Raw genomic sequence first — 15272 nt, forward strand, 5'->3', positions numbered from 1 at the left:
TATACGTATCATAATTAATTTTCAGATTCATTAAATATTCTGAAAATTCAGTAGATAAGTAATATATTGTAAAGATGACAAATATATAAATAAAAAATTAAACCCAAATACTAAAAAAAGAGAATAATTCCTTTCTATAATCGCTAAACGCTGGGTTGTTTTAATCATTATTTATCTTTATATAAAATTGTTTATTATTTATGAATGGTATTTAATATTTGAAGTTAATTTAAAACGAGGTTTGAGTCCCCGGACTAGATCAGATCAAGCTCTGCACTCTCCTTTCTCTCTCTTTCTTTTTAGCTTGAAATAGTTTTATTTATTATTGAGGAATAGTATTTATTATTCACGAGTAGTGTTTGTTATGAAAAGCTTGTTTAAAACGAGTCTCAAATCCCCATACTTGATTAAACTGAGCTCCTCTCTCCCCCTAAAGTTTATTCCCCAGTCCTTGTTGAAAACTGGAAAAATATTTCAAGATATATTAATATAATTACAAAGATATTGGCTACAAAAGGAAATATATCTGAAACGATAATAGTATAATTATAGAGTAAATCAATTCTATATATCTTCAAGCCATGATCTCCTCGAAGGCAAATTTTCAGCCATAATTTGTCAACGAAATATTCGATCAAATTAATCTTCTACCATTAACATAAAACAACAAGCTAGTAAAGGAAGCATTAAATAAAAAAAGAGAACCAAAACCATAAAAGCTCGAAGAAAAATTACAATTACAAAATATATTAAAAGAGTTAGGCATTTTACTATAAGAATTCATGGTGATGATAGTTTTTTTTTTTTCTAATTTCGATCTCAAATTTTATTTTGTTTATTTGCAGCCTTTAATTGTCTAAACGAATTTATTAAAATTTGCTAAGGAAATAAAAGCTTTAACAAAAAAGAATTAAAGTGTAAAATAATGAGAAATCTCATGGTCAATCTCAAATTTTCTAGAAAAAATTTTATTTAGTCATTTACTTTCATTTTTCTTACTCTTCAGCTATCCTTTTAGTTTTTATAATTTTAATCTTGATTCAAAATTTCTTTCTTAACATTTAAATCTATGAATTTGAGATAAGAGATAGAAAGTCATCTATGAACAATAAAGGTGAGAGAAATTTGGTGAATGATCACCTTTCAGCAACAAAATTCACTATTTCTGGGCTAAATAAACCCATCCTAGATTGTCCAGCCACAATTCTAAGCAGACAAGCTACATATCTTCGACCTTTTGTTTTTTTTAAAAAGTGAACGACTTGAGAAAAGAAGTATGAAGATGCCTAGTGACGTGTACCTCGGTTGGCACACCTATATGCATATCTTCTTTTTTTTTTAATTTTATTTTTCAATATTAAATTTTTATTAACTAATTCTTTATCTCTATAAAATATTTATAGAAAATCTTGTTAACATAAAATATTTTTTAATTATTTTTTAAATTTATTTTATTTATTAAAAAATATTTTAAACTTATAAATTTTTATAAAATATTTTTATAAATAGTGATCATATCACATTATCATAAAAAATCTCAACAATCTGTACACCATCACCATCATGATCTTTGTTGCCCCACAACCATCACAACCAATGCCTTGTTACCGTAACACATGCTCAATATTATACTACCACCACCATATTTCTCACATCATTGCTTATCAAAAACTATTTCCATAGAAAATGTTTACAATGTATTTTTCTTATATTAAAGTCGCAAATCTAAAAAAATACATATATTACCAAAGATTATAACTACACCTTGCTAATTGTTACCGCTATGAACCCTCACTGAACAATTAGAGTGCTATTATTAACAAAAGAATATGAAAACATGAAAATGTATGGTTTATAAATATAATTAATTTAAAAAATATGATTAAAAGAAAATTTTATTTCCGATGGTATAATGAAAGCATATAAAAACTGAGTATTGTCAATTACAGTCTTAAGTTTATTTACAATAATATATTTAATATGCATGAGTATGCATAGATTATAATTTCTTCTTTATATCTAAGATTATATAATAAATAATTATGTATTCTTATTTAACTATATTTTATAAATCACATTAAAATTAATAAGATTGTTTTGCACACAAAGTGCAATACATTACTTTCGTTTTATGTTCAAAATAATTGTGAAAGTGAATTTGAATACAATCAGAATATGGGCCGAAACAGGCAAATTTGACTAAATTCTGGTGGGCAATTTTTTCAAAATAATTCAAGCCCAAACGACGCCCTTGTTCCGAAGCATTCCGTTTGCGGCCTTTTTCTTCATTTCAATTTGTCTTCAAAAGTTAATTATACCTTACTCTCTGATTTAGCAAAAATAATCAATTAATGTTTATTATTTCATAAATTCTTATTTAATTCTTATGTTTTCACATTTTTTTTAAATTAATTCTTATTTCATGTTGCTTTTCAATTTATTTATTTTTTTAAAAGAAAAGGTGAAAAAACGGAAGTAAACAGGATGGAAAATTCAAGAAAAAACGATGACATTTTAAAACTTTCAAAAGGGTTGCTTTAGAACGCTACTCTTAGGTAAGAGGGGAAATTGAAGCTGAAATAATGTTTTGAATTAATTGATGCTTTCTATGAACTTTCAAAAGGGTTTCCATTTTTCTAAAAAATAAGTGCAGAAAAAACTTCCAAGTTATGATTGCTTGACAATTTAGCTGCTTTAATATGTCAGATGAAAGATTACCTTGAATGCTCCATCTTTGGGAGATAAAAGAAAGGCCCAAATCCTGCACCCTGAGTCCGAAGGAATGCAGCATTGCTGCGGTAAAAGTAAAGGCCAAAGTCCACAAGGCAACCAGTTGCAGGTTCTCCATCAATGAGAATGCGTGCCTCAGGCAGTTGCCAACAAACAACTTAGCTATCTGATCATTCAACATGTAAACCCTGTTCCTGGCCTTGTCGTCAAAGGTAATATAGTCCCATCAACAGCATCCTCCAGGTTAACTTGTCCCCTCACGAGGTTCTCCCAACTTGGTGACAGTGCATCTTCAAAGTCAGCCTACCAAAATTAACTAGATTCTCAGTTTCTATATCATGAACGAATTTTGAATTGCATACGTTTAAAGGAAACCAATCATATATTTTGTTCAGCTTCTATTACTTCTTGCTGGCCTGATTCATCACTTGCCAGCTGGAGATTTTTGCTTCTGTTTATTGCAATCTCAAAATGGACATATCTGCAAATTACAACAGTTAATTTTCATTTCTTGCTGGAAATTTATATATTGTGGAATTTCCTACGTGATCATGAATTCAATCATTCATCAATTTCATGTTTAGAAACCAGGGACTCTCCGAGAATAGAGATGGAGTAACCGTCATACTGACCACGAAAACTTGAGTACCAGAATTGAGTTCATTGATATGAACATTTTCCTCTCCACTGGCCCCGTGATCTCCACCTTCCTATCAGCAACAGCTGGTGGGACAGGCGCACATGTCCAATCACCTTCCCTGATGTACCTTGTAGCTGGATCAAACCCTGGTAAAGCCCCCTAATTGTACCTCCTTTTGGCTTCCTTGCGACACTCCATTGCATACTTGATACGGTTCCTAAACCCTGGTAAGGATCTTTGCAAAGTCCCCATCATATCTGCCGCTAATTTCAACCCCTTCTGGAGCATCGTAGCCAAAACTTCTCCACATGGGGCGGTGCATAGTAATTTTCATAAGTAGCAAGTCCCATTACTCTCTCCTGTTTTTCTAGCAACGCTACTCTTCTTTCTCGTTAATTTTGGCTTTACGAGAGCGAGATTAATCAAATGTGAATAAAATGAAAGATTTCAGGATTGATTATTGTCGGAAAAACTAGAAATTAGATATCAATCTACTTGCACCAATTCACAATTCATAAATTTTATTTTTTTATGCAAAGATTAAACAATTAATAAATATAAAGTAATAATCACACAAATCAACATTAAGATTTTTACTTTAAAAACCTAATGCGAGAAAAATCATGAGATCGTAATTTATCTAAAAACTTTCACTATCAATAAATAATGAGTTCATAACTGTTCTTTTTTAAATTCAACTAAAAATTACAATATACATATAATTAAGAACAGCTTATTTTTAGAATATAATAAGATTAAAGAAGAAATTTTTGAGAAAAACTTACAATACTGACAACCTCATTTTCTATCAAAACAACCAGCTTTCACACCAGCAATTTTCGATCCAACTGTTCAGAATGAAGAGTAACGTGTTTAAAAGCTACTGTCAAAATCGCAACTCGATCTAACGGTGAACAAGATGAAAATTGAGAAAAGAAAGATTGTTCTGCTGCTTCTTCTTTCTTTTTTTCTCCTTTTTTCTCTTTTCTCTTTTGTTCAATAATGCTACTACCATTAGTAGTATCATACATATTTAAATCAAATAGGTAGTCAACCATCATATGATGCAGGACCACACACAACAAATCTCCCCCTCAAGTACCATGTGAGGAATTCGTCATATTGGCTGTCATAACCCAATTCTGGGTTATTCCCCAAAATCTACTTTTTTAAGAAATAAAAATTAAAAAAATAAAATAAAGGCTGACAATGTAGAGAAAACTGATCTAGAAAGACTGCAAAAATAGGCAAAAATAAAGCTGCAATTTTGGAAGGAATTTCAAGGCCTAATTGTACCCTATTATGCCTAAAAATAGAAAAATGCAAATTCAAAGGTCAAATTAAATAAGCATTGGACAAATTTGCATAAAAATTAAGTCCAATGATATAATTAAATTTTTGATGGGTCAATTTAATTTAATCATGGGCCAAATTGAATTTTAATTATGTTCAAGAATTAATTTAGGTCCAATTGAAGGATTTAATTAAGTGCAAAGACTTAATTATACTTTAAGCGGGTCAAATTAATTTGAGGGCTTAATTGGTGAAAAATTAAGTTCGGGAGCTTAATTTGAACTTAATTGAAAATACTGAAATTTTAAGAGATCAAATTTAATTTTTACCAAGTGAATTGATTGAAATTTGAGAGACCAATTTTAAAACATGAAAAATACGTTGCCTATAAATAGCAACCTAGAATTCAAGCAAGGGAGCAATTTTGATAAAAAAAAAAAAAAAGAAGAAGACCTAAACCTAAATTTTCTTCTCCCTCATTCGAAGCCGCCGCCCCTTACGGTTTTCAATTTTTCTCCCAAACACCCGCATGCCTCCTGGCTTTGATTTTCTCTTTTCACGTCGTCACCCCCATTCTTTGAAACCAGCCTCCACACCATTTTCTTCTCCTTTTCCAGCAACAAATCGGAGCGCCACCTACCCAGCTTCCTTCTCTCCCTCTTGACAGATCTTCACCTTCCCCTCATCTCATCAGATTTTTCCTTCTTCTCGTCAGCCAAGGGCTGAGCCTCAGCCCTTGTAGAATCGACCTTCCCCCGGTCATCTTCTCCAAGCAGCCGCTGCACCCCCAAGCTTGGACCCCTTGGTTTCTTCTCCTTCTAACTAATACCCAGCCGGACTCTCTTCCCTACACAAACCAACACTGACTCTCCCCTAGCAGCTCTTGGTTTTCTTTCTCTCCTCCCGCTGACCCAACCACAGTGAACTCGTTGGGCACAGACCCGATCTCCGTCTCTGCGAGCTCGCCCAAACCGAATCGGAGCCTTCAATAACGGCCTGACATAGTGGCACCCACAGATCACAGACCAGCCCGCTTCCTTCCTCCAGTAGCGACGCTTATTTCTCGGTCATCACCCCTCACCGCAAGCCACCCGAAGCAGAGGAGAACAAAACGAAGACCCAAGAACAGACTGGAGAAAGAAGAAAGTGAAACAGATAGGGACAGAAAGTAGAGGAAAACAGATCTAAAAAAATTAACTAAAACCGACTGCTTTTTGTGTGTTTTTATTGTTGTTGCAGGTGACGACGACCCTCACCGCCGGCGGAGGAAGAAAGGGAAGAAGAAGAAGTTCCCGATCCACTGTTTTTTTGTCTTCATCGGCGGCGGCGCGTTAGGCAACTGTTCACGACCATTGTTCATACTGCCCTATAAGGGACTTCAATGTAATTTCTAGAGTTTTAGGGACTGTTTTGTAAATTTTAAATTATTTAATGTAATTTTTATTTAGTTTTGGTTTTTTATAATTTTTAATGTGGATATGAAAAAATAAAATAAAATAAAATAAAATAGAAAACATAAAATAAAAAATGCATTTATGTGTTTGTATTTGTCTTATAAATGTTTTTTTTTTATTTATGCTCTTTGCCTTTTGCTTCAAATATTTCAGGCTGCTCTATAAAATCTCCTTATTTAAATCATCATAGAGAAAAACAGTTTTCACATCAAGTTATTTAACTAGCAACCAAGCTAAGCAAAACTTGAATTGCCGACATTTTGACTATTATTGAAAAAAATTCTTCAAAATTAATACCTTTCTTCTGATCAAAATCTTTCACAACCAATTTTGTCTTGTACTTTGATTGCAAGCAATGTTCATTAATTTTCAACTTGAACACCTATTTATTCTTGAGTGCTCTCTTACCTTTAGGAAGCTTTACTAACTCAAAAGTTTGGTTTTCATGCAATGATTTCATCTTTTATTGCATTATTTTGAACCACTCATCAAAGTATTCTGGCTCTCCTCCATTAGTAACCAGGAGGAGAATATCTAGTGAAAGGTTGGCAAGGTCTAATTGACCTTCTAAAGTGTGGTTCATCTAAAATTTCTTGCATATCTTGTTCAGGAATAGCATTAATATCATTATTAGTTGATTTAAGATCACCAACTAATGGTTCAATAAGAAAACCACCATTATCATCATTTTGCAAATCTCTTCTATGATTAGTAGGCATCAAACGTAACTATAGAGTAGGTCTTGGATTTGAATTCGATGGAATAAAAGTAGCAGACTCTATTTTTTTCTTCAATTCAAAGTCTTCAATGTTTTGATTTTCAAAGAAGATAATATCTTTGCTTTTTCACAATTTTCTTCTCCTTCGGATATCACAACCTATAACACATTCATCATCTTAGAGCCCAAGAAAATATACTACTTTGTTTTGCTATCAAATTTAGACCTTTTATCTCTAGGAACATGTAGAAATGCTATGCTTCCAAACACTATCAAGTGTGCATAAAAGACATCCTTTCCTTTCCAAACTCTATCTAGAACATCAAAATCAAGAGAAGCTGATGGAGAAAGGTTAATCATGGCAACTGCAATCTTCATTGCCTCACCTTAAAAGGACTTAAATAGTTTTGAATAAGAGAGCATACATCTAATTCTTTCAATAATGGTTCTATTCATTCTTTTAGCCACTCCATTCTATTGTGGAGTCTCAATAGTTGTCTTCTCCAGCTTGATACCATGTTCCATATAGTACTTCTTAAAAGGACTTCTATATTCACCATCATTGTCAGCTTGAATATATTTCAGCTTTCTACCAGTTTCTCTTTCAACTCTAGCATGAAAATCCTTAAAGACATCAAGCACTCAATCTTTAGATTTCAAACATGTGGCTTAAATTTTCTTAAAGTGTTCATCAATGAAAATAACAAAATACAATGCACCCCTGAGAGATTTATCAATCATAGAGCAAACATTAGTATGAGCTAAATCAAGAACATGTGATCTTTGAAACGCAACTCTGTGTTGTTTTTCAACTAAACAATAAGTACATATGTTCAAGTTTATACCTTTTAATGGAAGGTAGCTCTTTTTGGCAAGGATGCCAAGGTTTTTTTGACTTAAATTTCCAAGCCGTTTATGCTATAAATAAGTAGAATAATCTTTAATTGCATTCACCTCCCTTTGATCACCTTGACTTGTGACATGTAGAGACCCATCTTCTTTTCTTTAGCAACAATTGAGGAATTTCTAGAGAGCTTCCATTTACTATCTTCAAAGTAATTGTGATAACCTTCTTCATCAAGAGTACATTTAAAAATCAAGTGTACACGCATATCAGACACATGCCTAACATCTTTGAGTAGCAACTTGCATCTAGTATTGTTTTCTAATCAAATGTCTCCAATACCCACAACACTAGCCATCTTTTGATTTCCCATCGTAACTTGACCAAAGTCATCAGCAATGTAGGATATGTAAAAATCACGTTGGGGTGTAACATGGTAAGAAGTTGTTGAATCTATAACGTAGGTGGTATCTTGACATGTAAGATTAACAAAATCATTATCACAAACAATGACAACATCACCATCAAATACAACTGCAATTATACTTTTCTCTTCATTCTTGTCCTCATCTTTATGATTTTTATCTATTTTATACTTTCTACAGTCTTTTTAAATATACCCAAGCTTGTCCAATAATAACACTTAATTCTCTTCCTTGACTGAGATCTTCCTCTTAGCTTTTATTTGCATTTTCCACTGTTGGATTCATTACCTTACCTACCGTGAGAGAATCTATTTGACTTCTCCCTCGACTTTCTGTAATAAATGCATGAGACTCAGAAGTGGTTGTCCTTTCTCTTCTCTTCTCTTCTCTTCTCTTTATTGAGGATACCATCCTTCACTTTCTTCAAAGTGATCTTTCCATTCAAAATAGAATTGCTAAGTGACACCATCATAATCTCTTAACTATCCGGTAATGAACTCAGTAGGATTAATGCTTGTATCTTATCGGCTAACTTAAGATTCATCAATGACAGCTGATTTAAGAACCCTTGAAATTGATTTATATGTATTGAAGCATCTTTACCATATTTGTACTTCAAATTTATAAGGTCTCTAATTATAAAAACCTTATTTTATGCACTCTTTTTAGTAAAGGTTGTTTCCAACATCTTCCAAACTGTATATCAGTCATGTTCTTGAAAAATATGATTGATGGACTTAGAAGATACCCGTTTTTTTTAACATAAGTAATCGCCTTTCTATTAAGCTCATTCCATTTTGCCTCATCCATCTCATCAGGCTTTTTTCCTTTACACTCAAGCGACAAAGCTAAATCATTGCAATATAAGTGATGCTCCATCATTGTTTTTCATAGAAAATAATTAGAGGAAGTGAGATTTATCATGTATGAATCTTCCTTTTCCATTTTAGCTGCACAAGAAATTCAATCTACACAATTAGTGCTCTGATTCCACTTTGTTGGGAAAATTAGGAACAAATAAACAAACACCAATCTACCCTGATCAATTCACAATTCAGAAGTTCTAATTCTTTTCTCTCTTTATGAAAGCAAAATCAGGATTAAACAATCAACAAATATAAAGCAACAATCACACAAATCAACACCAAGATTTTTACGTGGAAAACTCGATACAGGAAAAACCATAGGACCATAGTCCACCTTAAAACTTTCACTATCAATAAATAATGGGTTCATAACTATTCTTTCTTAGATTTACCTAAGGGTTACAACATACATATCATCAAGAACAACTTATTCTTAGAATACAACAAGAATAAAGAAGAAATATTTGAGAAAAACTCACAATACTGATAGCTCTATTTTCTATCAAATTAGCCAGCTTTAATACCACCAATCTTCGATCCAACCGTTCAGAATAAAAAGTAATATGTTTAAAAGCTGTTGTCAAAATCTCAACTCGATCCAATGATGAACGAGATGGAAATCAAGGAAAGAAGATAGATTGCTCTACTGCCTCTTCTTTCTTTCTTTCTCCCCTTTTCTCTTTTTTATTTTGTTAAGTAATGCTACTACCATCAATAGTAGCAAACACATTTAAATCAAATTCTTAATTAATATGGTGGTCCCATTATCACATAGTGCGAAACCACACAATAATTATGATGTTTGTGCTTGTTTTAGGAGCTGCAAATTACTAGAGGAGATGGTGGTGGGATGGAGGCATAGTACAAGGCTACAAGCTGACAAATATATTCTATCAAAGGGGATAAATAAAGAGTTTACTAGTTTTAAGCCTAAAAAAAGGGATCAGCTAGCCCCTTCTCTGGGCATAGCAAGCCCAACGATGTTCTTGAAAGTTAAAGATTTTTAATTAATCACATTTATATAAGGAATACGTTACTACAACATTAAATCTTATTTTTCATTTATAAAAATGCAAAATAGTTTTTTTTCTACAATTATCATGAAATTTTTTCATTTAAAATATATTCCAATACACAAAATCCATCAAAATAATTTTATAAAATCATAAAAATGTTTCTATAAGAAACTAAAAAAATACAAAGTAATATAGAGTCAAGAATAATATTATGAGATAAGTTTTTATTTAATTACCTCTTGTGGCTCACAATAATAAAATGGCAAAAGGAGGGGCATTAGAAATGTAAATATAAAATATTTCAAGGATCTAAAACATAAAAAAGAAAAAGGAAAGAGACAAGAATCTCACCGCCCAGAAGTCCACAGAAAAAACGAGTAGCAGCCGACTCAAAACTCTCTATATAAATTATTCCAATTACTAGCGGTGGTCAAACGAGAACACCTCACATAATTGCGTAAACACGCTTTGGATTCTCTCTCCTCTTTTTTTTCAACTGTTTCTCCGATTCCGATCAACGTAGATTTTGTCTCCGTCTCTCTATATCTCCGGTAAGATCTTTGATTACCTGTGTTATCTCAAGGAGAGACACCGTCAAAACCAAAAAAACAAAAGAAAAATAATCACGATCTGGGGTTTCGATTTTTTTTCCCAATCAATTCCATATTTTTCTCCAATTAATCGTATACGGAATTTTCCATATATTTGTTTGATTGCTTAATAGATTTGAAGTACCTTGGTTTTGTTTTTGTTTTTTTAAGAAAAACAGGAAATTGAATTGAATTAGGGTTTGTGTTTGGGTATCTGGAAAAATTTGTTTTGTTTGCTTCCTTGTGAATTTTGATTGAGAAGAGTTGTGTGTTGTGGTTGTTGATAATATGGCGGCAGGGCGGCTCGATGTGTCTAGGAGGCAGGGTGGTGGTGGTTATTTTGATAAGGTGAAGCGGGGTGGTGATCGTGGTTTGGTACGGAAAAATGGTTATCATAGTTCAACGATTGTGCCTAGTTTTGATTTTAGACGAGGTGGGCTTAGTTGTAGAGATGAAGAACAACAGTCAGGGGAACCGTGGCAATTTAATGCCTTCGGTTCCTCGAAATATGAGGAAGGTGAGATACCAGCAAATGAAGATGGGGTTCAATTGCCCGCAGAGAAGAAAAGGAAGTTTTCTCCTATTGTATGGGATGTTGAGGAGAAAAAAGCGAAGATTTCTTCAAAGAATAGAGTTGTTCAGAGGAGTAGTACTCGGGATGTAAATGTTGTTTCAGACGAGGATGTTGTGAAAAGTCCTGTCAAAGGAGGATTGGAGCTTTTGGTGGACAAGGATTGTGTGGATGGAGGATCAACTGATGGTATTGGATCTGAGTATCCAGCTCCTTTGTCTTCTTCGTTGCATCCAAAGAAAGATGAGGGTTATGACCAAGAGCAGGGACAAGTGGAGGAGGAAGAGCTTCCTGAAGCACGGAATATATCCATGTCCCGGTGGGCTTCTGATGATGATTCTCCAAGGGATACCACTTTGATTGATGATAAAGGAATGCACGGAGAAATGGTGTACAGGACAGATTTGATTAATAGAGAAGGGTTCCAGAGAGAAGTCTCAGATAGAGATGGATCAAGTTCATCTCTATTGGATGAAAGAGCTTACAGTGGCAGCTCTGTTTCTGAATATGAATTGCAAAATGATGTCATGGACATTGATGATATTAGGGATGAAAATGCCAGTGATAATGAGATGGAGCAAACCACTGGTGAAGAGCCCACAGTTACTAACCAAAGGGGGTTTAATATGCTAGAGGGTTGTAGAAGTGTGTTCGAGTATGAAAGACTCAATGAAATCAATGAAGGAACCTATGGTAAAGTGTACAAAGCCAGGGATAAGAAGACTGGAGAATTTGTGGCTTTGAAGAAAGTGAAGATAAATGTCGGAAGAGACAAATACTTGGAAGAGTATGGTTTCCCCTTGACATCTTTGAGGGAGATTAACATTCTTATGTCTTTTGATCACCCTTCAATTGTGAGAGTTAAAGAAGTTGTGATGGGGGACCTTGATAGTGTTTTCATGGTGATGGAGTACATGGAACATGATCTCAAGGGGCTGATGCAAGCGATGAAGCAGCCTTTCAGTACAAGTGAAGTCAAATGCTTAATGCTACAGCTTTTGGAAGGTGTCAAATATCTTCATGATAATTGGGTGCTTCACAGGGATTTGAAGACATCAAACCTTCTTTTGAATAACCAAGGAGAGTTGAAAGTATGTGATTTTGGGATGTCACGCCAGTATGGTAGCCCATTGAAGCCATATACCTCTCTGGTGGTTACTTTGTGGTACAGGTAAGTTGCACTTTACATGCTTAATTTATTGTGTATTTTGAAGTTCCCTTGTAATTTTCTGTACTGGAATAACTAGAAGTTTTAAGCTTACCTAGTGTTACTATTACATTGCAGGGCACCAGAACTACTTCTTGGAGCAAAGAAATACTCTACAGCAGTAGACATGTGGTCAGTGGGTTGCATAATGGCTGTAATGTTGACCAAGGAACCCCTATTCACAGGGAAAGGTGAAATTGATCAGCTTGACAAGGTACAAATCAACTTCTGCTCTGGTACTTCACTCATTTGATTTTATTTCTTGTAAGATTTATTTTCCATAGTTCTTTTCTGATTTGAAAAAAAAAATGATTGCAGATCTTCAAAACTCTTGGCACACCAAACGAAACTATTTGGCCTGGGTTATCAAAATTGCCAGGGGCAAAAGCAAATTTTGTTAAGCAACCGTAAGTATCTGTTTGTTCTATCCTGTCTGTTATTATTTTTTTCCCTTTAAAAATATCTGAATGCCATTGGCCTGCACACCTTATAGATACTGCTTTCTTTTCAGGTATAATCAGTTACGTAAGAAGTTTCCTTTCACACCTTTCACAGGATCTCCAGTTCTCTCTGACTCAGGATTTGACTTGCTAAACAGACTTCTAACTTATGACCCAGAGAAGGTAATTGTAGTGCATATGTTCCAAGTTGGTTTTTGTTACTGCCCCACGGTTTTTAAAATATATGATTATTATACTAATTGGTGTTGCTTATTGCTAATGCAGCGAATAACAGCAGATGATGCTCTTAATCATCCCTGGTTTAATGAGGTCCCACTATCAAAATCAAAAGAATTCATGCCTACTTTCCCTCCTCAGTATGCAAAGAACAGGTAGCTGATAGACTGGATGACTAGAAGCAGTACACAACTGAGAACAATTTCGTGAACCTCTTACCTTTTCTTCACTATTTCCCAGAACAGGGCTTCTTGTTGTGTGCCTTTTTCTCAACTTGTACTCTGACTCTTAGGCCTAATCAAAGAACAATGAAGTGTCTGGATTCCAGGAGCATCGGTGAAGGAAGGCAGTACCAGGTGTTATCTGGCACATATTGGTGGATATCATCCTTTGGGATTTACATCCTTTTTTGTAATGATCCTGCAGTCCTTGACCCGCAAGGTCCTGAGTATTGACCTTTTTCTTTGTCTTCCTTTGTTTCTGTTCTCTTTTAATCAGCCTGAGTTCAGAATGAGTGTAAATATTTCTCAACTCAGTTATAAATGATTAGATTTATTTATATATATTCTTTCATTTAGTGCTAAACTGTTATTCAATCTATTTTCTTGTATATTCAAACTTTGCTTGCTAGAGAGAACTGATGTAAGGCAATGGATTGGGGCGCTGATATTTCTGGTCTCTTGTAAGGTACTGAACCTCCTATTTGTTTGATGATTATGTAATCTGGTTTTATATATTTGCTTGTTTTGATCCAGATTAAAATTTCCCCTGACGTTCAGTCGATTCTACTTTCATGTTGACTCTTTTTATGCTCTCACAAAAGCCAAGACTGTATTTGATATCGTTGTCTTGATTTATTATTCATAGTCAGCTTTCTGCTTTTTAAATTCAGCACATGAAAGCCTGTCCTATTTTACGCTTTTGTGGTTCAGCTTGTCAATGCATTTTCTATCAAGCTCAAGAAGAAGAAACGTAATGTTAAGCTTCTATAGCATTTTGTTAGGCTTACATTATTCAATGTAAAAAAACATACCTGATAACCTGTGAAATTTGTTTGGAAAGTGCTCTTTATAGTGTTAAATCAGGTGCCCCTTTTGAGATAATTCTGATGTATATTTGCGAACAAATGATGCATAACTTACATATACATCCCTGCTTCGCTGATGTGTCATTAGCCTCTGTTGGTTTTTCATGGGTCCACAAGTTCTTTTGGACCTCTGTCAACAGTGTAAAGATTTTTCATTTTTCATTTATACATGTTATGTTCTTTTGATTCTGATCCCTGTAAATTTCCGAGTTACCAGCTTCCTTCAATGATGGCTGCAATAGACTTTGCAACTACTCAGCGACGGTGTTTCTCAAGTTCTTTTGGTTGGATGTTCAGCCGGTATGTGAATAGAATGTGGAAAGGTTAACCCCCTTGCTCTTGTTTTGTACTCCATCCTCGCTTGTTAGTCTGTTCTGACTGACTTGTCTTTCTTGATCCTAGATCATTTTGTATATGCATCCTTTTCTTTGCAAAAATGTGCTCCCGTGCAGGTTTGGAGGAATATCCCCTGCTCCCTCCATACCCACTTGTTCATGAGTGTGGGAGTAGAAGGGGTTTAATGTTGCAGAACATAAAAAGAATAGCACATGCAATTGCCTCCCATGTGCTCTGCTTTCCCACTCTACTTCACAAATTCTTGGATTCTTGTCTCTCTATTCTTTGGGCTTTCGAGTTACAGCAGCGTTTAATATAGAGAAGACTGCCAAACGTGTTGTGGCCTCATGTTTGAGGAAGCGAGCAATATGTGAATGCCCATTTGTTCATTTGGACGTTTCAGTTCAATCTTCTCCTCTGTTTCTTTACCAGGAATGATGTTCTTTTGATCATTTTGTGATGAACACATCTCAAAAATACTTTGAAATCAATGACATTTATTAATTCAGAGGTATTTTTCTCCCGAAGCATATGCTTCGTCTGACTTTGAAACACGAGCTTATTTTGCTTCAGTTGAACACCTATATGGGGCGTGGTTTTGCTCTCGACAGAACAAACATCACAGAAGTGCAGGAGCACCATCTATCGTCTGACTTTGAAACACGAGCTTATTTTCCTTCACTTGAACACCTACATGGGGCGTGGTTTTGCTTTCGACAGAACAAACATCACAGAAGTGCAGTAGCACCATCTGTCAATGAGTATTCTTGTTCGCGGAGCCATTAAGTAGATGAGCGATATCCTGAATGCTCAATGAT

At 34.4% G+C, this 15272-nt stretch overlaps 1 protein-coding gene across 6 annotated transcripts; it reads left to right on the forward strand.

Annotated features, from left to right (window-relative positions):
- The first annotated feature begins 10368 nt into the window (after nucleotides 1-10368).
- On the forward strand, nucleotides 10369-14959 carry LOC105118072 (cyclin-dependent kinase 10-like). 6 transcript variants are annotated; one of them, XR_840878.1, is made up of 7 exons: nucleotides 10369-12318; nucleotides 12433-12568; nucleotides 12673-12761; nucleotides 12866-12977; nucleotides 13080-13718; nucleotides 14336-14441; nucleotides 14521-14959. XR_840878.1 is itself a non-coding variant. In XM_011015937.1 (5 exons), exons 1-5 carry the CDS (start codon nucleotides 10865-10867, stop codon nucleotides 13188-13190), a joined length of 1902 nt encoding a protein of 633 aa, XP_011014239.1. In that variant the 5' UTR covers nucleotides 10369-10864; the 3' UTR covers nucleotides 13191-14172. The 6 variants fall into 6 exon arrangements, 1 of the variants encoding a protein (XP_011014239.1); XR_840880.1 differs by having other exon boundaries at nucleotides 14571-14959; XR_840879.1 differs by having other exon boundaries at nucleotides 14336-14418.
- Nucleotides 14960-15272: the final 313 nt, after the last annotated feature.

The sequence above is a fragment of the Populus euphratica genome, unplaced genomic scaffold (genome assembly GCF_000495115.2).
Source record: "Populus euphratica unplaced genomic scaffold, PopEup_1.0 scaffold1705.1, whole genome shotgun sequence".
In the NCBI taxonomy this organism is placed as follows: Eukaryota; Viridiplantae; Streptophyta; class Magnoliopsida; order Malpighiales; family Salicaceae; genus Populus; species Populus euphratica.